The sequence below is a fragment of the Oreochromis aureus genome, linkage group 22 (assembly GCF_013358895.1).
Source record: "Oreochromis aureus strain Israel breed Guangdong linkage group 22, ZZ_aureus, whole genome shotgun sequence".
NCBI lineage: Eukaryota > Metazoa > Chordata > Actinopteri > Cichliformes > Cichlidae > Oreochromis > Oreochromis aureus.
Window position 1 is genome coordinate 23,494,943 of NC_052962.1, and position 23,009 is coordinate 23,517,951.

Genomic DNA, 23,009 nt, shown 5'->3' on the forward strand with positions numbered 1-23,009 from the left:
TAATTTAAACAATTTGAATTTATTCAGTGTTTACTTCCTTAATCCATTTTTCTTTTGCAAACATTCTGTCAGCAGACAAAGTTTACACGTTAATCTTCTGTTCTTTTCATAAGAAGCGCTGCTCATTAACTTACAATCAAGCAAGGTTGGGGAAAAAAAATCAAAAGTATTGTGTGCGAGAAAACAAGTTTTCACTATCTGCCAGTCGGTGCCGTTATCAGTCAAGCCACACGCCCCCATGAAAACAGGGAATTAAACACCCAAATGCACACACATACACTCACGCACACACACACACAGACATCAGACTATTTGAAATCCAAAACAGCGATGCACAAACAGAAGTGTGGAAACTAGTGATTAGCTGTGCAGCAGAGGTATAATTGGAGCCTCTAATTACAGTATTGCCTCATTGTTCCTCTCTACCTCTAATTTACCACATTTACATCCCAGAAAAACAATCACTTTGGTTGGGATCATAATGGCTGAATGACTAGCATTAGCTGTGGTTAAACACAGATTTAGTTATAGATGCAATAAAAGCTCTTTTGTATTCACATAATGTTCATATCTCTGAAACAAAAGAGGAACATTAAGGACATGAAATGACAGAGTAAAAGCTTCTACATGAAAGACGACACTGTGTGAAGCTATGTATACATTAGCCTTATAAATGTATGCAGTATAGCCTGGCTACAAGTGCAAGCATCAAAGATATAATTACATATCAGGTGCTGGATAGTCCAGACACTTCTTAAGCAGTAACTCTTGCAAAACTGCATGTAACAAAAATGTAAGAAACATAATTACATTGCATATTTGTTGCTATAGAAACATTTTCTTGTAGAAGAAAATTAAATACAAACCAAAATCGCTGAGATGTCTAACTTTTCGCTCTAGCTTTGTAAATACTTCACAAATTAACCAAATACATTCCAGATTACCAACTTCAGATCAGCCATTATTTAAATTGGAAACTCGCGGCTGGATGGTCACCCGTCTGACTGGAGTCTGATCTGCGTTGCGATTGGCTACCAGCTCTTGCAGCTGTAGGGCCCCTCCACCAATGAAACAGAAAGCGGGGCACACGGGGCCGGAGCAATCCACGTGGCCTTCCCAAAGAGGCCGCAAGGAATGGGCATCGTAGAACGTGACGCGCCCTTTCTCAAAGTCAAGGCACACACCGAGCCGGGGCGGCAGCGGGTAAGTGAGGCCAGCGGGCGATGAATGGCCGTTGCTGTTGGTGATGGGGTCCCGCTGTTGATGGTGGTAGCTGTGCTGCGGCAGGTAGATTTTACCCATCCCCATAGTCAGAAAGCAGAAGGGCGGCGCAGAATCCAGGGCATCCTCTGCTCCGCTGTCATGGCCGCTGTCTGGGTCATAGCTGCAGAGAGAGAGAGAGAGCTCTTAAGTTCTTTTCTGACCACTGTCTTTCTTTCTTTAAACTAGTTTTTGTGGCGTCTCAGTCACAGCATGTGTTACAAATGTTTGCAGGTCAAGTATTTAGACCCTCCTACTTTTTGCATACCTAAGATTTTGTTTATATTAAGTAGATACAATTAAACCTAATCTGTAATCCTATTTGAAGAGTGGATCCTAAACACAGATAAATAAGCATTAATATTGTAGTAAATCATAATGTGCATGATCATCACTGCTGGAAGTATTATCTATTAGGCTGGATCTGGAGCTGTCTGTGACTTTCATATTCTCTTTGCTCACCGGGGACTGGCCATGTCTTGTGGAAGGTGAAACCACTCCTGCAGTTTGGACTCCAGGCCCACTCCCACCTGTTCCAAAAAGAAAAAAGAAACAACCGTTGTGTAATTGATAAAGAACTCGTTTTTATAGCAAACCTTATTTAAGTTATCCATTTTTTTCTTTTTGAAGGCCAAAGCCTCACACTAAGCTTTACCCCATTACTTCTTGATATAAAAACGTGCACTGACTGAATGTGCTACCATGTGCTTAAACAATAGGAGTAACCATTGAAGCTTTTTTCTGAACTGAGCAGCTACCCTTGATAAAAACCTGGAAACTATTCTAATGCTCATCAGACAATATCTTTATTAATATATATACTGAGGTATCAAAACCCATCATTAAAAATACAGGGGAAGCTGTTGTATGTCACCCTTATGGGGGGAAATACTCAAGTTTTTGATATTGGCTGGGGCCTTTCTGCTACTCCGACGTCTTCCCAAGTAAGTTAAGTTAATTGGCAATTCTAATTTGTCCATAGGTGTGAATGGTTGTCTGCCTCTCTGTGTGTGTCAACCTGTCTAGCCTCTCCATCTATAACAGCTGGAATAGGCATTAAGAAAATAAATGAAGTAGTTAAAACTCTGGAGTTTATATAAATAGACCCATGGAGAAAAGGAGAATTACAATTATTAGGTATATTAGTTTCAGTATATTAATTAAAATGGTTTTGGTTATTTCACAAGCTGGGACCATTTCCTCATTTAGATTCGACAGCGTTTCTAGTAGATAACAGCAGATGGCGCAAGTATGCTCCACAGCTCCACTTTGGGGAAAGCCTCGTGGGGATCTGCCTCCTAGACAAGGCAGATCCCCATCTACTAATGAGAGGTGAATAAATTGGAAACGGAGCAAGAGTGAGGCACGAAAATGAGAACAAACTGCTTGTAGTCCGGGGGGTGGGTTTATGTGTTCTCTGGATTCCTGTCACCATTATAAGAGGTTTAGGGCTCATTTGAAAAAGGAAGGCGGCAGACAGTGTGTTTAAATGCACACACATTTACACACACTTTTTCATTTCATTATGGTTGAATGTAATGACAGAAGACTGAACTTACTGATGAAATCACACTTTAACTTCATTAACACATCATTCCCATTGAACCTTCCTCACACCGGCTCTGAGGACATTTTAAATTTAGATTTTAGGATTTTTTTAATACCCTTAAAGCCGTTCATGGCTTACACAACTTCATGGCTTGCAAGTTCTCTAAGTTACATCTCGGACCTCTCGGTATCATACAGGCCAGTTTGTACTTTGAGATCGTTTGGACAAAGAGGCCTTTTGTCTGTTCTAGGGCTCTTCTTTAAACTAAAGTAGAAACTGTTAAGAGGTAGTTTGCAGTCAGGACCCCAGGGCTCTGAAATTTGCCCAAAGAAATCTATTTGGCCGAGTCAAGTCTTGCTTTAAAAACTCAAAAGTTTTATTTTCCTTGAGTTTCACAGACCACATTTGTTTTTATTAGTCTTTCTTAATCTGATGACCTGGGGCCTTAAGCAGGACTCAAATTGGGTTTTTTTAAAAAAGAAGATTAAAGCATTTTTAATCAGGAATATTTATAATTTTTTGAAAAAAGTCTATACTATACTCCACACACAGTAATGGGAATTATGACCTAGCAGTACGTATTCATGAAGTGCTCAGTTCAATTCAGTTTTATTTAAATAGTGCCAAATCACAAGGCCTCAAGGCACTTTGTATTATAAGTATAGGTCCTGCAATAATATGGAGAAAGCAGAAAGCCCCAACAATCAGATTAAACCCTATGAGCAAGCACTTTGTCAACAGTGGGGAGGAAAAAAATCCCTTTTAACAGGAAGAACTCTGGCAGAACCAGGCTCAGGGAGTGGGGGCGGTTGGGGGTGAGGGGAGGAAGACGGGACAGAGACACGATGTGGAAAAAAGCCAAAGAATAATAATAACCAATGATTTTTGAAATGTATGCACATGAATTCACTTGCCTTCACAAGGTAAGACCCAGGCTCCACTGAGCATGCCCAGTAGTGCCGTCCTTGTGTAATGGCTACATCCCCTACAAGTAGGTCAGAAGTCAGGTGACAGGAAGTTAGGGCGTGGTCGGCAGCCTGCAGCAGAGAGAGACCGGGAACGCTGCGGGCACAACGCTGCTCTTTGCTGACCACCAGGCGGTCGGCATGGAGACCCCAGCGAGAGTCCAGGTAGAAGTTAAGCACTGGGAGGAGAGAGTATGACAGAGGACACAGCAGAGGGAGGGGAGAGAAGAAGAGAATGGAGGCAAGAAAGAGGGAGAAATGAGAAAACAAAGGGACAGGTGCATACAGAGCCGACACATGGGGTTTTTTAGAAGTGACAGGAGGTGACAGACAGATTTACAATCAGAAAACAGCAAAGAGAAAAACAGTGAGGAAATAAGAAGCAGCTGAGAGGAGAGCCTAGAGGGAGAGGACCACAGAGCAGGCATGCACCTCCTTCCACCAGCACTGGAAGAGAAAAGGACACTGGTCCACACAACCCACTGATGACTCAGGAAGTAAAATACAGAAGCTTTGGCAGCGTTAGGCGCAGTATTTCCACAGGAAGTACAGTGGGAAGATACGCAATAGCAGGAAGGAAACAACAGCCAACAAGGACACAAGGAATTCAGCAATCACTCAAATCGATAGTTAAAAAGCCCTAGATCTGAATCAGATCCATGTTGTTAAGCCTCAGGTCTTAACAAACCGCAAACCTCATCAGCACTGAGACAGATCTCGTTACAGGAGGTAAAGTGGGAGGCGGAGGGATGAGTGGGTGTCTAAGCAGGGGTGGAAGAACAGAGGATGTGTGGGATGACCATAAAGAGAAACAGGGAAGGGACCAAATAATTTAGTGGTATGGGGTACAGAGAGTTGGTGAGAGGATACGTATGAGTGCACTTCTTACGTTCTGTAGGAGGCAAGTAGTTTGGCAGCTTGGAAGTAGCACAGTTGAGGATGACAAGTAGAAAGCTGTGAAATGGAAATAATACATGAGAGAAAGATGAGGAAATAAAGAGTAAGAAAGTGAAGATGGTTCAAAAGTGAAGAGAGAGAGAGAAGTGGACATAGGTGAGAAAGGAAAAAAGGAAAATTGGAATGACAGAAAAGAAAAGAGAATGGATTTTTAAGCATTTCACCACAGTAAGCATTCCAATGCTTTCATTTTAAATGAAAAAACAAAAAATGGGTGCGATGTGGTGAACGTGTCAAGTGTGTATGATGCATTTTACACTCAACAGAGGGATAAACCATCCGAATTTATATCCCCTTTTCTGAGTAATTATATTTGATACTGTCTAAAGAGCTTGAGGTCTTTAGGTACAGCAAACATATTTGTAAGAGTAACAGAGATGCCTGTTTTTTTTGTTGTTTTTTTAAAAAACACCTTAGGCACAAAATGCCTGCAACAAAAGACTTTGTGAGCCAAGAACTGTTTACTGGGTGTGCTCTGGGTATGTTTTCTTACAGTTTTACCTCCAGCATGCACAGTTACTGTGAGCTAAGTTAATGTTGGTGCCAGTTTCTGTGTTTCTGTTACAAGCAATGTGCCTACATGGCGAGAGAAACAGGCAAAATAAATCAGAAAATAAAGTCCAAATAATAAAGCTTTCACCAAGGAAAGTGGGGTTTGTGTTTACACCATTTTTCTTGTTTATTCATTTATTTGTTGCATTTGCTTTTGTTTCAGGTATCAATATTTCCATACTTTTTGGGATTATGGTTTGTACAGCGCACATTGTTAATCTTGCAAGATGTGAATGACACTAAAACACATGCAGTTCATTAAGGTGTGCTAAGAGTCTCCTGACGATTCTTCCATGTTGGGAGCTGGGACTAAAATCAGGTTGGACTGCTCCTTTAAACCAGCTCTGCATAAGAGCCTAACCCAAAGGTGTTCAAGGGAATCCTATCACAGGTCAGGTAAATTAAACTACTCGTGGAATGTACATAACAAGCAACTGTTTTTCACATTATGGCTTTTCAAGTGACTTAAAATGTGACTCTTGTCTAACACATTTACAGATTATGTACAGTGCTGTGAATGTACTGTTGAAGTATTTTCCACCTTCCTGATTTCTTAGTTTTATGCATATTTATCACAATTAAATGTTTTAGATCATCAACTAAATTCTAATATTAGAAAAATATCATCAGAGTAAATACAAAATGCTGTTTTTAAATAGTGATTTCATTCATTAAAGTGGAAAAAGCTACCTGGACCTGTGTGAAAAAGTAATTATCTCCCTTGTTAAATCCTTAATTAACTCTGATTAACAACATTTTTTGGACAGATGAATTTAATTTCACATGCCACACCCAGGCCCAATTACTGCTAGACCTGTTGAATCAAGAACGACTTAAAAAGAAGCTGTCTGATAGTGAAGTGGGCTAAAAGATCTGAAAAAGCAACACATTATGCCACAATCTAAAGAAAAAGATGAGAAACAAAATCAGGACCTTTCTCTCGGTTTTGAAAGGGTTACCAAGGCCATTTCTAAGACTTTGGGCCATCAACAAACCACAGAGTCCTCCTCCAGTCTTTAACCTGGTGGCCAGCCAAAAAAAAAAAAAAAAAAATGCTAGAAAACCTACTGATGATCCCAAAGACTTTTGAGAAAATATTCAGTGGACTGGCGAGACTAAAGTTGAACTTTTTGGAAGGTTTTGAAGGTTTGCTGCTCATAAAATCCAAGGTTAAAAGTAACATAAAAGCGCTCTGTGCAACAGTCAAACATGGTTGTGGTAGTGTGACACGCAAAACCCTCCAGTTTGGCAGAATTAAAACAAAAGTCCTCCAGAGTCGGACTGACTGGGAGAACCACTCACTGGCAGGTATTGCAAAAGCTGGATTGCTTGGTGTCATAGTCATGATTTATAATTGGGGTAAATGTTGAGTCGGCAGATAAGATCTTTTTTATCTTATAAATAAAACATTGAATCCCAAAAATATACATGGTACAAAACTGGTTGTAGTCCAGTTTCAAGGTGTGGTTGCTTTCCCACGATAATCCGTGACATGCATGTAAGCAACCTCACCTCAAACTAGTTTGACATGTTTCGTTTTTTTTTTCAAACAGCCATGTTGTTTGGGTGTGTTTACACTGTGACAAAGTCTTCCTGTTCAGTTGTTAATAAGGACAACTAAGAAGCTCGGTGTGTACCCTCACCTGGTGCAGGCGGGGTGTGCAGGTACACCTCCTCGCTGTACTCTCCGTAGCCCGCCTTGTTGCAGCCTCTCACCCGCAGCACGTACACGCTGTCCATTTCCAACCTGTCAATCACAGCGCTGCTTCCACTCACTTCATCCAATCGCTGCCAGCCCCAGCGTGCAGCAGCCAGTCCTCCTCTGATCCCACCTCTGGACGCTCCTCCTGGTACTACGCCACGACGGCGATACTCTACAGAAAAGTGCCAGGATGGTGCAGACTCCGGGGGCAGTCGCCAGCACAAGAACAGCTGGTCGTAGGCCAGACTACGCTGGGTATCGATCACTGGAGCCAAGGGCACTATGGCAATAACATAATGATTAGATCAAATTTTTAAGTTATGTTATATATGTAATAATAATAATTATATAACCCGCTCACATGTAGTTGGTATGAAATTATTTAGACAGTGAATGTTTAATTAGAAAGTCAATAGAAAACCCGCTCTTACTCTATTTCATTCGTATCTTTTTTACCATTCAACTACAACCCTCCTCACCCTGGATGAAGTTCAACTCTGTCAGGAGTTTAAGTTCTTTGGAGACATCCAGCTGGAAGTGTCTGAATGATGGGTCGGCCGCTAGTGTGAAATGTTGCAGATTCTCAATTGCTTTACTCAGCCTAGTGCAGTGAAAACAGAGAGAGCGGCGTCAGAGGAATCAACAAAGGCTTTCAGGAGGGACAGTGAGGAAGACTCACAGTTTTAAAGGACGTATGAAAGACAAAAAAAAAATTAATAAATAAAAGATAAGACTGTTTTTAATCTATATTTCTATTATAATAAAAAAAAATATAAACAGCACATTAGTGACATCCCTTCAGTTTTTATTTCCAGATACTGTGCTGTATGTGGGGCTTTCCTTATTCCCTTTCACATATTTACATTTGAACCTAGCCAGGGTGTTCCCTGCCTCCTCTCTGATGGATATTTACTTTTACAATAACAGATGCAACAATAAACTGAACTTTCTAATAATGAGTTAAGGGTCTGCACAAATAATCCCAGTAAATTTAATAAATTAGGCAGCCAGTCATAAGAATGTAGGCCCAAAGGTGCAAGGGAGCTAGAACAGCTTGTTACAGAAAGAAAATAACAAAGGGGCTTAGTATTATATATATATAAGATGATCAGCTGAAAAACAAGTCAATTATAAAACATGAATCCTACATTGGAACCAATGAAGTTATGATTCCTATACATTCTAAGCTTGCTTCCTCTACCCTGAAGCCAAACAACACAGAGAAGAATGCACGAAGAGAAGTCTCTGAAGATTTCCCCTCAAAAAAAAAAAGAAGGAAAGAGCTAATCTAAGATCTATTCTATCAAATCAGAGAGTGATTACTTAACGTAAACAAAAAGGAAACCTGTTATGAGTCTGGCGAGAAGCCTGCACAAAACAGGGCTGATCTGTTTCTTTCAGCAGTTCCTGCGTGAACGCCATGAGCCCAGCGTGTTCCAACAAACCACGTCTCTCCGCCACTTGAGCAGCCAGTGCCTCGCCTCGTTTCTGCCGTGCCCCCTCCAGAGCCTGGGTGAGCGAAGCGTGACGCTCGGCGAGAGCGGCCGTCAAATCCCTGATGCTCTGAGCCAGCTGCTCTCTGGCCGACACACTGTTTACCTGGTGAGGAAAAAGCACAAAGACAAGTTTGGAGAACTAACATCAGGCTTCTGCTGATAGATTCTTAAAAAGGGCCCAAAAAACATAATAAAACACTTTGAGAAAAGACACATTTTTGGAGTTACATAGGTTTGTAATTATATGATTAGGGATGCCAGCTATAGTAGGTAACAGGTTTACTGTAAAAGAGTCAAACAGGTTGGATCATGCATGAAACATGCAGCAGTTGTACATAGTATCCAATCCTAAACAGCCAGGCTGAACAAATACTTGCAGTAGCTGCTGACTGATTTTAATCCCATGTTCAGGGAGACTTTGTGGGCCAGAAGTATTAATCACCTCAGTCTGTGTGATGGAACTCTCCAGCTGGGTAATCTGAGCCAGAACTGTGTCCTGGTTGGACAGAATGTAGTTCATCTCCTTTGTAATCTTCTCCTGTCAAATTAACACCAAATACGCGACACAGAAACAACAAATGCACACGGATTATCAGTTTCACACAGCCACACATCTGCATTATCTTGCACACTATGCTTGTCTAACAGTTAAAGCTGCATTACTGTAGCTTTTTAAACAGCACAGCATCATTTTTATCTTTACCTTCATTGCATTCGGTGGTTGCGTTTCAAATGTTAGAGAAGTGCAAAACTATTTTAGAAATCTAGACTAAGTCTAAGTGGCGGAACAATTCCTCCATGATAGCTCAGAATATTATCTCTGCAGTCTTGCGTGAAAGACTTGGAGCAGAGTCGTTACTTCTCCAAATCAAAAGGAGCTAGTCGAGGTTGTTTATCTGACCTTGTCAGATGGCACCTGGGTGAGGTGTTCCAGACAAGTGAAAGAAGATGGAAGGATAGATAGGGACGGGAATCAAGAACCGGTTCTCTAGTCCAATTCCTTGGAATTGTTAGTCTGCCTGCCGATCGATCCTGCTTATCGGTTGCATTTGCACTTGTGCAACAATCAGCTGATTTCAGTTTGTTTGTCAGAGGAAGCAGTGAAGCAGTCATTGACTACTATAATATATTATTTTAAACTGTGAAATGTGTGAAATGGAAGGTGTCACACTATTCACATATACGCTGGCTCCACTACTACATGTTTGCTTTGTGTGTATTCCTGCCTCTAGTAAACCTTTCACTGTGCGGGACAGAGATAGATGTCAGATTGTGAGTCAAACCTTCAGCGCTTGGTACGCCTGGGCCACTGGGAGGATTTTATGTCCGGTGTGAATGCGGCGCAGTTTGCAGAGGGGGCAGAGCAGCCGCTGACATGACCGACAATAGAACTGCAGCTTCTCCTGGTCGTGTTCTGGACAAGTCAGCACCTGAGCGAGACAGGCAAAACAGATGAGAACAATTTAATCTGAGGCACGTTTTTACTGAGTGGAAGAAAACAGAGGAATGTAGCACACAAGTGTGAGGATGCCTGGGTAATTTATTGCTTTGCCTTTTGCTAAGCAGCCAAGAGCCAGCGGAGGGCTCTGAAAAACAAAAGTAAAGTAAATGTAAAGGGGTCTCTGTATTTTCTTCTTTGTGTTGTTATAATCTAAGTGGGTCAGAAATCCATATTTTGCACATGGAAAGAAACCATAACTGTTTCTTCCATGCAGTCTTACAGTAATGTACAATTACTATCCTTTATGCAACTTGAACTGTGCCTCGCATGGCAATCACACTTTCTATATAATGCAGTGCAATATAACTACACTCAGTTTACCACTTATTTAACAACATATACAATTAATACTTATAAACCCTCAGCAAAGCATGTCTTGTTAAAAAGTGCAACAAAAGACTTCATGTCTGCTATCACTTAGACTTTATTTTATCACAAGCCAATGTGGATGAACAGTATGTGTGTGTCAGTGTTTCACTACCTTTGGTCTGAAGTTGAGTGTAGGCTGGATGTGCTCATGCTGCGCCCGTGGCGTTCCCCATGGGTGATAGAGTTTGAAACACTCATTGCAGAAATTAGACCTGCAGTCAGCACAGCCCTTGGTGGCTTCCAGAGTTTGAGGCGGCTTACAGAATTGGCACATCACAGCCACACTGCCCAGACTCACCGTGTGTCTGTACCTGAGAAAGGTAAGGTAAGACAGACTGATTTAGCCTCAAGTTATTGAGCTTGTTAGGGCCCGAGCACAAAAGTGCGAAGGCCCTATTGTATCTGCTCTGTTTCTTATTATTATTATTATTATTATTATTAGGGCCCGAGCACAAAAGTGCGAAGGCCCTATTGTATCTGCTCTGTTTCTTATTATTATTATTATTATTATTATTAGGGCCCGAGCACAAAAGTGCGAAGGCCCTATTGTATCTGCTCTGTTTCTTATTATTATTATTATTATTATTATTATTATTATTATTATTATTATTATTATTATTATTATTATTATTATTTTCGGCAAATGAATCGGCCTTTGAGGGCCTAAACATGCTCGAAAACTCATGAAATTTTGCACACGCGTCAGGTCTGGTGAAAATTTACGTATTTTAATGTCCGTGAGACATGTCCAGGGAAAATTGGCTCAGTAGCGCCACCTAGAAAAATGAGAAACGCGAGCCCCGAGATGGGTATGACCTACATGTATAAAACGGAACACATATCTAACGTTCGGAGACGCACATAAAAGTCTATTATGGCCATGTCCTAAACCCAACAGGAAGTCCGCCATTTGGAAGTGAAGGTGACATTTTGGCTCTAATTTTGCCATTTCCATGCCTCGAACTTTTGCGAACTCCTCATTGGAATTTCATTGTACAAGCTTCATATTTGGTCAGTGTCAACTACACACCTGGGCCATGTTAAATTGCGGAGCTTTTGAGTTTTCGAGATACGGTGAGGCCGTGGCGCCACGGCGAATTTCGATGACTCGCCATGAAAATCTTATTGCCTCTCGTTCTGTCATACATTGTCCGACCTTGACCAAAGTGGACACATATGATAAGGCTCCACCCCTGAACATATTTCAACTGCCATATTTGACATCAGGGACAGCGCCACCTAGTGGGAACAGGAAATGTCATGTTTTACACTTTGGGGTACAGTATTGTAATGGGTGACATCTGCAGCCTCAAATTTCTCCAGGAAAGCCTTAAGGAGTTGGTCTTGGGTTACAGAGAAAACTGTGAGTTTTCGCTGAAGGGTGTGACCCCAGCAGCAGCATGGCGAACATTGAGGTCTCGCCATGAAGAAACAAATTAGTGTAACTCAATGAAATCCAATGTGATCAGTACCAGATTTTACAGGGATGATGTCAGACCCGCCCTGAACAGATTGATATGCCCATTGTCAGGAATACGTAGAGCGCCACCTAGTGGCACCAGGAAATGTCATGTCTTTCATTTTGTTGTACTGATTTTCACAGGTTCATCATGGCCACCTCAAAAGCGGTGAATATCACCATCAGTCCCTCTTGATGCTTCAGTGAGAAAATTGTGACTATAAACTGAACGGCGCACCCTGGTGGCAGCGCAGTTCACCATGAAAGATGAAGTGGCTTTTGAGGGGCTTGAAAAGTTTAAAAGTCTTGAAATTTGGCGCACACCTCTAATGTGATGAGGGATTTCTTTTTATATGTTCATTTTCCTTGAACAGCGCAAAATGGCTCCACAGCGCCCCCTACAAAATTTCAAAACAACAGCCCCTGCTCTGTGTTTTATGTATGAGTTTGAAACCTGGCAAGCTTATTGGAGATATCAAGATGTACAAAAAGTCTCTTGGAGCAATATCCCAAATCCAACAGGAAGTCAGCCATTTTGAAATTAATGTGTAAATTTGGCGACATTTTCCCCTCTTTTCAGGCCTCATACTTTGACGAACTCCTCCAAGGGATTTCATTAGATTTACGCGATCTCCTGTGTGTGGAATCTAAAGACCTTTGTGATGTTAAATTGCGAAGCTTTTACGTTCAGGGAAACGGGGTGGTCATGGCGGCACGTGGAGTTTCAATCACCGCCAAAAAGCAGTAACCTGCTGTCGCTCAAAAACACAATGTCCAATCTCTCCCAAAGGTCGCAGGCGTGATGAGACTCGAGCTCGGAAATGTTTGTTATGCCATTTGTCAGTAATGGTTAGAGCGCCACCTAGTGGGACGACTATAATAATGGTTGAATGAGATGAAATTTTAGCTGGTGGTTAAATGCATGAATTCCATCAATGTGACATCAGATCGGAAGCGCTGGTTTTAGGTGTTGGGCTTGGCTCGACGCTACCGGGGTGCGAGGGCCCTCATATCGCTGCTTGCAGCTTTAATTTATTATTATTATTATTATTATTATTATTATTATTATTATTATTATTATTTCGGCAAATGAATCGGCCTTTTGAGGGCCTAAACATGCTTGAAAACTCATGAAATTTTGCAGACGCGTCAGGTCTGGTGAAAATTTACGTATTTTAATGTCCGTAGACATGTCCAGGGAAAATTGGCTCAGTAGCGCCACCTAGAAAATGAGAAACGCGAGCCCCTGAGATGGGTATGACCTACATGTATAAAACTCGGAACACATATCTAACGTTCGGAGACGCACAAAAAGTCTATTATGGCCAAGTCCTAAACCCAACAGGAAGTCCGCCACTTGGAAGTGAAGGTGACATTTTGGCTCTAATTTTGCCATTTCCATGCCTCGAACTTTTGCGAACTCCTCATTGGAATTTCATCGTACAAGCTTCATATTTGGTCAGTGTCAACTACACACCTGGGCCATGTTAAATTGCGGAGCTTTTGAGTTTTCGGGTTACTGTGAGGCCGTGGCGCCACGGCGAATTTCGATGACTCGCCATGAAAATCTTATTGCCTCTCGTTCTGTCATACATTGTCCGACCTTGACCAAAGTGGACACATATGATAAGGCTCCACCCCTGAACATATTTCAACTGCCATATTTGACATCAGGGACAGCGCCACCTAGTGGGAACAGGAAATGTCATGTTTTACACTTTGGGGTACAGTATTGTAATGGGTGACATCTGCAGCCTCAAATTTCTCCAGGAAAGCCTTAAGGAGTTGGTCTTGGGTTACAGAGAAAACTGTGAGTTTTCGCTGAAGGGTGTGACCCCAGCAGCATGGCGAACATTGAGGTCTCGCCATGAAGAAACAAATTAGTGTAACTCAATGAAATCCAATCTGATCAGTACCAGATTTTACAGGGATGATGTCAGACCCGCCCTGAACAGATTGATATGCCCATTGTCAGGAATACGTAGAGCGCCACCTAGTGGCACCAGGAAATGTCATGTCTTTCATTTTGTTGTACTGATTTTCACAGGTTCATCGTGGCCACCTCAAAAGCGGTGAATATCACCATCAGTCCCTCTTGATGCTTCAGTGAGAAAATTGTGACTATAAACTGAACGGCGCACCCTGGTGGCAACGCAGTTCACCATGAAAGATGAAGTGGCTTTTGAGGGGCTTGGAAAGTTTAAAAGTCTTGAAATTTGGCGCACACCTCTAATGTGATGAGGATTTCTTTTTATATGTTCATTTTCCTTGAACAGCGCAAAATGGCTCCACAGCGCCCCCTACAAAATTTCAAAACAACAGCCCCTGCTCTGTGTTTTATGTATGAGTTTGAAACCTGGCAAGCTTATTGGAGATATCAAGATGTACAAAAAGTCTCTTGGAGCAATATCCCAAATCCAACAGGAAGTCAGCCATTTTAAAATTAATGTGTAAATTTGGCGACATTTTCCCTCTTTTCAGGCCTCATACTTTGACGAACTCCTCCAAGGGATTTCATTAGATTTACGCGATCTCCTGTGTGTGGAATCTAAAGACCTTTGTGATGTTAAATTGCGAAGCTTTTTACGTTCAGGGAAACGGGTGGTCATGGCGGCACGTGGAGTTTCAATCACTCGCCAAAAGCAGTAACCTGCTGTCGCTCAAAAACACAATGTCCAATCTCTCCCAAAGGTCGCAGGCGTGATGAGACTCGAGCTCGGAAATGTTTGTTATGCCATTTGTCAGTAATGGTTAGAGCGCCACCTAGTGGGACGACTATAATAATGGTTGAATGAGATGAAATTTTAGCTGGTGGTTAAATGCATGAATTCCATCAATGTGACATCAGATCGAAGCGCTGGTTTTAGGTGTTGGGCTTGGCTCGACGCGCCCGGGGTGCGAGGGCCCTCATATCGCTGCTTGCAGCTTTAATTATTATTATTATTATTATTATTATTATTATTATTTCGGCAAATGAATCGGCCTTTGAGGGCCTAAACATGCTCGAAAACTCATGAAATTTTGCAGACTCGTCAGGTCTGGTGAAAATTTACGTATTTTAATGTCCGTAGACATGTCCAGGGAAAATTGGCTCAGTAGCGCCACCTAGAAAAATGAGAAACGCGAGCCCCGAGATGGGTATGACCTACATGTATAAAACTCGAACACATATCTAACGTTCGGAGACGCACATAAAAGTCTATTATGGCCATGTCCTAAACCCAACAGGAAGTCCGCCATTTGGAAGTGAAGGTGACATTTTGGCTCTAATTTTGCCATTTCCATGCCTCGAACTTTTGCGAACTCCTCATTGGAATTTCATCGTACAAGCTTCATATTTGGTCAGTCTCAACTACACACCAGGGCCATGTTAAATTGCGGAGCTTTTGAGTTTTCGGGTTACTGTGAGGCCGTGGCGCCACGGCGAATTTCGATGACTCGCCATGAAAATCTTATTGCCTCTCGTTCTGTCATACATTGTCCGACCTTGACCAAAGTTGACACATATGATAAGGCTCCACCCCTGAACATATTTCAACTGCCATATTTGACATCAGGGACAGCGCCACCTAGTGGGAACAGGAAATGTCATGTTTTACACTTTGGGGTACAGTATTGTAATGGGTGACATCTGCAGCCTCAAATTTCTCCAGGAAAGCCTTAAGGAGTTGGTCTTGGGTTACAGAGAAAACTGTGAGTTTTCGCTGAAGGGTGTGACCTCAGCAGCATGGCGAACATTGAGGTCTCGCCATGAAGAAACAAATTAGTGTAACTCAATGAAATCCAATCTGATCAGTACCAGATTTTACAGGGATGATGTCAGACCCGCCCTGAACAGATTGATATGCCCATTGTCAGGAATACGTAGAGCGCCACCTAGTGGCACCAGGAAATGTCATGTCTTTCATTTTGTTGTACTGATTTTCACAGGTTCATCGTGGCCACCTCAAAAGCGGTGAATATCACCATCAGTCCCTCTTGATGCTTCAGTGAGAAAATTGTGACTATAAACTGAACGGCGCACCCTGGTGGCAACGCAGTTCACCATGAAAGATGAAGTGGCTTTTGAGGGGCTTGAAAAGTTTAAAAGTCTTGAAATTTGGCGCACACCTCTAATGTGATGAGGATTTGTTTTATATGTTCATTTTCCTTGAACAGCGCAAAATGGCTCCACAGCGCCCCCTACAAAATTTCAAAACAACAGCCCCTGCTCTGTGTTTTATGTATGAGTTTGAAACCTGGCAAGCTTATTGGAGATATCAAGATGTACAAAAAGTCTCTTGGAGCAGTATCCCAAATCCAACAGGAAGTCAGCCATTTTAAAATTAATGTGTAAATTTGGCGACATTTTCCCTCTTTTCAGGCCTCATACTTTGACGAACTCCTCCAAGGGATTTCATTAGATTTACGTGATCTCCTGTGTGTGGAATCTAAAGACCTTTGTGATGTTAAATTGCGAAGCTTTTTACGCTCAGGGAAACGGGTGGTCATGGCGGCACGTGGAGTTTCAATCACCGCCAAAAAGCAGTAACCTGCTGTCGCTCAAAAACACAATGTCCAATCTCTCCCAAAGGTCGCAGGCGTGATGAGACTCGAGCTCGGAAATGTTTGTTATGCCATTTGTCAGCAATGGTTAGAGCGCCACCTAGTGGGACGACTATAATAATGGTTGAATGAGATGAAATTTTAGCTGGTGGTTAAATGCATGAATTCCATCAATGTGACATCAGATCGGAAGCGCTGGTTTTAGGTGTTGGGCTTGGCTCGACGCGCCGGGGTGCGAGGGCCCTCATATCGCTGCTTGCAGCTTTAATTCCACCTTTTTTTTTTTATGATGTGGGACCTGGCAACCAAGCAAATAAAGGATTATGGTAATGAGTTGAATATTTGGACATGAAATAAATTCTCATTAAAGGAACACAAATGTTTATAAAAAAAAAAGAGTGATTCGAGCCCATGGGTAAGCTTAAGACAAATGGTAATGAGCAGGTGATGAATGGAAAGCTGTGGAAACGTGCAGTCAGCCAGGGTAGCTACAGCATGTTGCAGTGCATGCTCAGTGCTGGTTCAGCTGCTGAATACTGACAATAAGTTTTGGACCTGTTCCCATACCTTCTGCTTTTCAGGTCCAAGTCCTCTCCTTATTTACATTTGTCCATAAACATCATAAGCACTGATGGACATCATCACTCTGTAGGATTATCTAACTTTTTTGTCATTAATCTCATAGAATCTTTCTGCTCAAGTAAAACACGGAAAGCACTTTTTACTACAAGTCTCATTCGCCCAGTCACATACACGGTCATTTTTCTAATATTCATTCATCTGAAGGAGCTGGAGATCGATCCATTGACTTTGAGATGGCCTGCTCGACCACCTGAGCCACAGCTCCCAATCTTCTGTTTGCAGATTGAGTCTATACTTACCTCTCCACTATACGCTCCAAGGTGAGGTTGCGCAGACAGTCAGTAAGGCCTTTCTCTCCCAGCTCAACATCTCTGCCGCAGGGGATACAGGGGAACATCATCACCAAGGGTGGACCTTCCTTACGGCGTCTACCTGGGTACGTCCCATAACCGGGAGACCTTGGCATGGATGGTGAAGGGGGGTGTGGACCTTAAACACAAAAGTAAAACCAGTTATAAACAAAGAAAAAAGTAAAAACTTAAGGAAAATCATGGTTTCCAGTTCTTTTTCAATGGCATGAAAATGCAATCACATTACACCAAAAAAGAAAGAATGCCTCACTGACAAAAGCAAAAACACCCTCCCTCTTCTCTTTGTAAGATTTAGTTTAGGTTATAAATGGAGAGAGCTACTACAAACCTGAACGCAGCACGCGGTCGATGGGCCGTTGTTCATTTTTAGGTGTGGGCCTGCGTGCCTGACGAGGTGAACGGGTGTTGGGTGTGGAGGCTGGTGAGTTGGGTTCTGGTGGAAGCTCTGGAGGCGGGTATCCATTTGCTACCAAGACCTCGGAGGCACACAAGAGACAGACGCTGTGCAGGCATGGCAGGACCACAGGCTGTTTGACTATTTCCTTACACACGGGGCAATGCAACTCATGCTCCAGGCTCTTCATGTTAGACTGTTGGAAGCAAACAAGCAAAGGATGACTATCTGCACATGGTGCTGTAGAGAAAAACAGGCCGAGTATCCAGACATCCCGAAGATGAATGTGTTTAGGAATGCAGCACACAGACGACCGACTGTGCACAAAAATTTTTTAACTTGAATAAATGGAACTAAAATTTGCAGGCAGTAGAAAAAGCTCTCAAACATGAATGGCAATGGAATTGATTAAAATCTAAAACGATCCAATTATAGCATAAAGATGCAAAATTAAGAGTATGACTCAGCCAAATGTCGTTTTACACTTAAGAGTTTTGATTCTTACTTCTATAGACTTATTTTTACTCAGTACCAGAACAGCATTCACGTTTTAGACCAGTCCGACTTGCAGATGTATAACTGAGGGGAAACAGCTTCACAGCACATACCCTGAGAAATACTTAGCAATGTGAAAAAGATGTCGCACACAGGCAACACAGGGTGCCAATCTTGTTAAATATGGATTAAGATGAGGCATTAATTATTCAACCTTCCATCTCTTAAATCACAGCTATGTATGTGACCATGAGCCATTTTCTTTATGACTCAGAAATTCTTTCTACGCAATTTTGTAAAAATATGTAATAATGTGTAATATATTAGCACGCAAAATCAGGTTTGATAATGCATTTGTCTTTTTCTATACATTACTGCCAATGCAGCACCTTCGCTTTGTGAAACTACAGCAAACAGACCTGGATGGCGAATCAAAACTCGCACCTCTGGAGCACTTAACGCGTGCTCTGCTCAAGGACATTGATCTGACAGAAAAGGACACTGACTGTTGCATAAACCTGTGACTTTACCACTGCAGTCACTCTGATCTGATAAAGGATTAATTCCACTCTCATTACATCCTGGTCTGTGTGAAAAATACACAGATTTTAAGTCCAGTGACGTTAAGAATAAGAATATTTAATTTGTTGTCCCTTTACAGGCTTTGTGGATGCCCTTGACACAGAACCTTCTACCAAACTGGTTGCAGGGCATCACAGACATTATGAGTTAACTTCAAAACCAGGACAAGGCAAACAGACTGACAGTGCTGCATAGGGGATTTGGGGATTGTGTCACTGTGATATGATATGATGCCACCATCAGGGCTAGTTAAAACACAAAGATCATGCATAGGGATGTAGAACAATTGGAATATTATGAAAGGAATATAAAAAGGAGAGTTCTACATTCATACAATAAAGCCGGATGTGAAAATCAGTGCAAATACTGGCTGATAGCGCACCATCTACCCAATGTGCAGAGAGCACCACCTTAGTCAAATTAGAATTACACGGAGAGAATTGGCGGATAGCGACGACCTGCATTGAAGCATGAAACTGGATTAATGCTAATAACCTCCTTCCTCCCTCAGTCCACCTCAGTCATTTTCTCCAATGTCAACTCTGGCCTGTCTTTTTCTCATCCTCTAGCAGCTTAGCCTATCGCATTTTCAAGCACCTCCGATTCCTGCAGGCTGAGCGCACAGCTACAAACTGTGGCTCTCTACCTCCATCTCACATGCACAGTCCGCACTGCTGCTGCTGCTGCTGCTGAGGCCGGCGCGGAAAAACAAGCAGCGCATCCTTACCTTCACCTGGAATCTAGGCGCCATGACAGCATTTCCAGGATCAGAGCAGTGTCTGTGTAGTGCAAAGAGGGGAGGGGTTTGAGCGATTACAACGACCTCCTGGCGCAGGTACGATGGGCTCTGGAGGAAACGGGCTATGGCGACGGAAAAGATAACGCACGTGACTGCCTTTGACTGCTGAACGCGCTCTGTGTGCACCTCTAAGACCAGTCCACCACGCTCTGTTGGAGCCGTGTCTAAAAATTACCTCTAGGTTTTAACCCTGCAATGCTTGATGCTCCCAGATGCACCGATACACGTTTTTATATTTGTCTCAGCAGCAGCCCCGAGTCCTGTATCTCGTCTCCATGGAAACGAGCATCCGGATTGCCAAAAAAAGAAACGTGTCTGCACCCATGCTATTATTTTTTTAATGACGTTATTATAATTGCCACATTTGAATGGAGGTTAAGCTCAAGTCTGATATGTAGGCTACCGACTATAGCTCATTAATGTCGTTAAAGCAAAAATCGAAGAAGATCAATATTTAATTGGCTAAAGATGATAAGAAAAATATGTTTTATTTTTATTTTATTTCAGTGGACTTTAATTGAGGATCAGAAACAGATAGTACAACGATTGGGCCCATGTGATAGAGACACTCCGGCAGGTGCCATCCACGCCGATAATTCGGTTTTCCCCTTTAAAACACGATAGCTACTCTTTATTTAAAATAAATAAATAAATAAATACAAATTCATACTCCACGTTATATTCAGCGTATATCAACTAACAGCACAATGTCACAGATATACACTTACGGTGGCGCGAACCAAGGCTTCCATCGCTGATGTGGCTGTTTTTAAATCCATCTCTGCCATTTTAAGAGCATAGCTTCCCCCTGTTTTCATCATCTGGAAATAGATCGTGGTGTGTCCAGGCCGATGGCCATGTAACACATATTAAGAACGCGAAATATGCCGAAAATATGTCTCGAATATACAAGCGTTTTGGATATTAATATTATTTTTTTTTATTAGATATTTAATTTGGACATTTTTACGCGCGTTAATTAACGACTGATAAGAAGCACCGTGTGACGCTTTTAGGCATTTAAACAAAACGCTTTCTGAAAACAAAAATCTGAATTTGTTCTTAATTTACGAGTACATCCACGCCGAATAGCTACTACTAAAAGATGCCTGTGGCTTTATTCCTCACGCAGGCATCCCTCCCCCTACGTTTCCCTTCCCATCCTGCACCGGATGCCCTCAGCTGATGCGGAACACAGGGAAAATCGCTGTAAATCCAGGAACCCATTCCTTAATAACTCAAGAACGTAGAGGGGAAAAAACAGTGTTTGTCGGTTTAAAACTGATTTCCGGGATTTAAAATGTTGTAAAGGAGTCGTTGGCCTAGACTCTGTCGAAGACATCTCTCGTGGATGATGTCAGTTTAAGCCAGAAAAAAACAATCATGTCATAAGATAGAAGCTGCAACCAGCTTTTGGCAAAGGGAGTTTTATATATCTTTTATTGATCAGGCCAAAAACTTTCACTGACTTATAAAAATGTATTTTTCAGGAGTGATCAGGCCAAGAGGATAGCAGAAATTGCAACAAATTTAACAGTTCTACAATGATAATATAAATCAAGATATATGATGACGGCAATGCAGACATAAGAGTAGGTAAAACAACACAAAGTCATAAATATACTTGGGAAAGCAGCTACTTTTTGTGTTTTATATACAAACTCTTTCATAACTCCTGTTGACTAAAGGCTATTTACTAAGCAAAGATATTGTACATACAAATAAATAAATAAAGAGAAACATCAGAAATGACTTTTTTCATGTTTTAGGATCCTCAGAAAATTCAACAACTAAACTTTACAGAATGCAAAACATGGATGTAGGAGCTACTATCTGAAGTAGCATATTGTAGCCTGCAGATTCCAAGCTTGGTGAAGTCACTCACTCGGATCTTGGCAGCTGTTCTGGAGTCTTTAGACACATCTCTCACTTGTTGTTTTTTTTCCAAGAGTCTTTGAAATCTTTCTCTTCCTACCTCTGCCTGGCTTGTTCTGTACCAAGTGTCTCTCTTTGAATTTCTTGATGATACTTGTCACTCCAGTGAGTGATAACTTTGCATACCCATCATCTCCTTTCTTGGAATCAAAAATTATTTTTCTCGAGTCTAAACTGATTTATTTTGTTGTCGTCATGATGCTTTCTTAGGTGTGAGCTTAAACCTTTGCTGAAGATTTTATATTCTGTGTAGCTTAAAAGACAAACCAACAGAGGTCAGTTAAAAAAGTCAGTTTTTCAGTAGTGACACTGGTCGTTTTGTTTATTTTCTTTCTTATTCTGTTTTGTGTGCAAGTAGAACATTTTTAAGAAAAATAGCATGTTTAGAAATGTTATATCAAAAATCCTTTCCTCTGTTTAAAAGCACTTGGTAAACACTTGAGAAAAAAAATCCTTTAAATTATTTACGGGGACTGATCATTTTATGTTTATTGTCTGCCATGGAGGTATTCAACTCCTTTGCTCAAGCAAAACTACACATGTATGAAATAAAACTGATTGTAGTTTCCATCATTATATTTTGACATCATATTCAGTATTATTAGCAGAACTTAAATTCATAATTTAAAGGAAACTGATGTCAGTTGTAGTCAACTGGGCTGTGCAGCCATGATACTGCTTTAATTTACAGTACAGAAATAATGAACTTCTACTAAGAAACTTACATGTGAAGTCAGGGTGTGTAGTCAGTACTGTCAGTGGCGTGAGTGAGTGCACGAATGAAGAAGTGCAGTATGCAGTGTTTGCAGAGCACTGGCACACTGGGCCCAGGTGTTGCCAGTGTGGCTGATTGGGATCAAAAGAAATGAAGGCAGGTTGGAGTATGCTGTCACAGCACACACTGTATTCAGCCTAATTCCACAATTTTGCTTTGCAAGTACAATGGCAATAAAAGCCTTTTCTATTCTATTGTATTCTTTTCAAAAGAATCAATTTTCTGGTTGAAAATAAATAAACGGATAAACAGAGGTCTTCTGCAGTGCATGCTGGTTTTGGTGCTCAAAGGATTTTAATTTACTAGAAAACTTATTTGGATTTAACATGCAATGAGCAACAACTGATTTGTTCTTCAAAAAGACCGCCGTAGCTATTCACATGTCTCAGTGTTTCTTCCACAGGTGGAAAGTTTCCTGACAGCTGTGTTCAATAAGACCTAACCAGCTCTCTGTTGGGTGTGTACACTACTCCCTCATATTAAAATTCCTGTTTGAACAATGAACATGAGATATACATGCCTCACCTGCGTTTGACTTGGTCAATCTGTTTTTATTACAAAACAGCCGCTTTACTTCAAGCTGTATCTAGCAATCAGAAAGTGTTTCTTTTCGTCTTTCGTCAGATCTTTTATTGAACTGTGCAAGTGTGCTGATCAACACCAGGCCAGGGGAAGAATTATAACTGCAATAAAGAAAGACCATTATTACCCACACCTGGTC

At 41.6% G+C, this 23,009-nt stretch overlaps 1 protein-coding gene across 7 annotated transcripts; it reads right to left on the reverse strand.

Annotated features, from left to right (window-relative positions):
• On the reverse strand, positions 1 to 22,795 carry trim46b (tripartite motif containing 46b). 7 transcript variants are annotated; one of them, XM_039606101.1, is made up of 12 exons: positions 22,239 to 22,795; positions 17,637 to 17,898; positions 17,237 to 17,426; positions 10,464 to 10,662; positions 9,765 to 9,911; positions 8,924 to 9,019; positions 8,331 to 8,584; positions 7,465 to 7,586; positions 6,927 to 7,265; positions 3,724 to 3,953; positions 1,723 to 1,790; positions 1 to 1,384 (listed from the first exon to the last, which is right to left on the reverse strand). In XM_039606101.1, the coding sequence occupies exons 2-12, from the start codon at positions 17,890 to 17,892 to the stop codon at positions 955 to 957; spliced, it is 2,331 nt and encodes a 776-aa protein (XP_039462035.1). In that variant the 5' UTR covers positions 17,893 to 17,898; positions 22,239 to 22,795; the 3' UTR covers positions 1 to 954. The 7 variants fall into 7 exon arrangements, 6 of the variants coding, with proteins under 6 accessions (XP_039462035.1, XP_039462036.1, XP_031595417.2 ...); XM_039606102.1 differs by lacking the exon at positions 22,239 to 22,795 and adding an exon at positions 20,307 to 20,998 and having other exon boundaries at positions 3,724 to 3,794; XM_031739557.2 differs by lacking the exon at positions 22,239 to 22,795 and adding an exon at positions 20,307 to 20,998.
• Between the last annotated feature and the right edge of the window lie 214 nt (positions 22,796 to 23,009).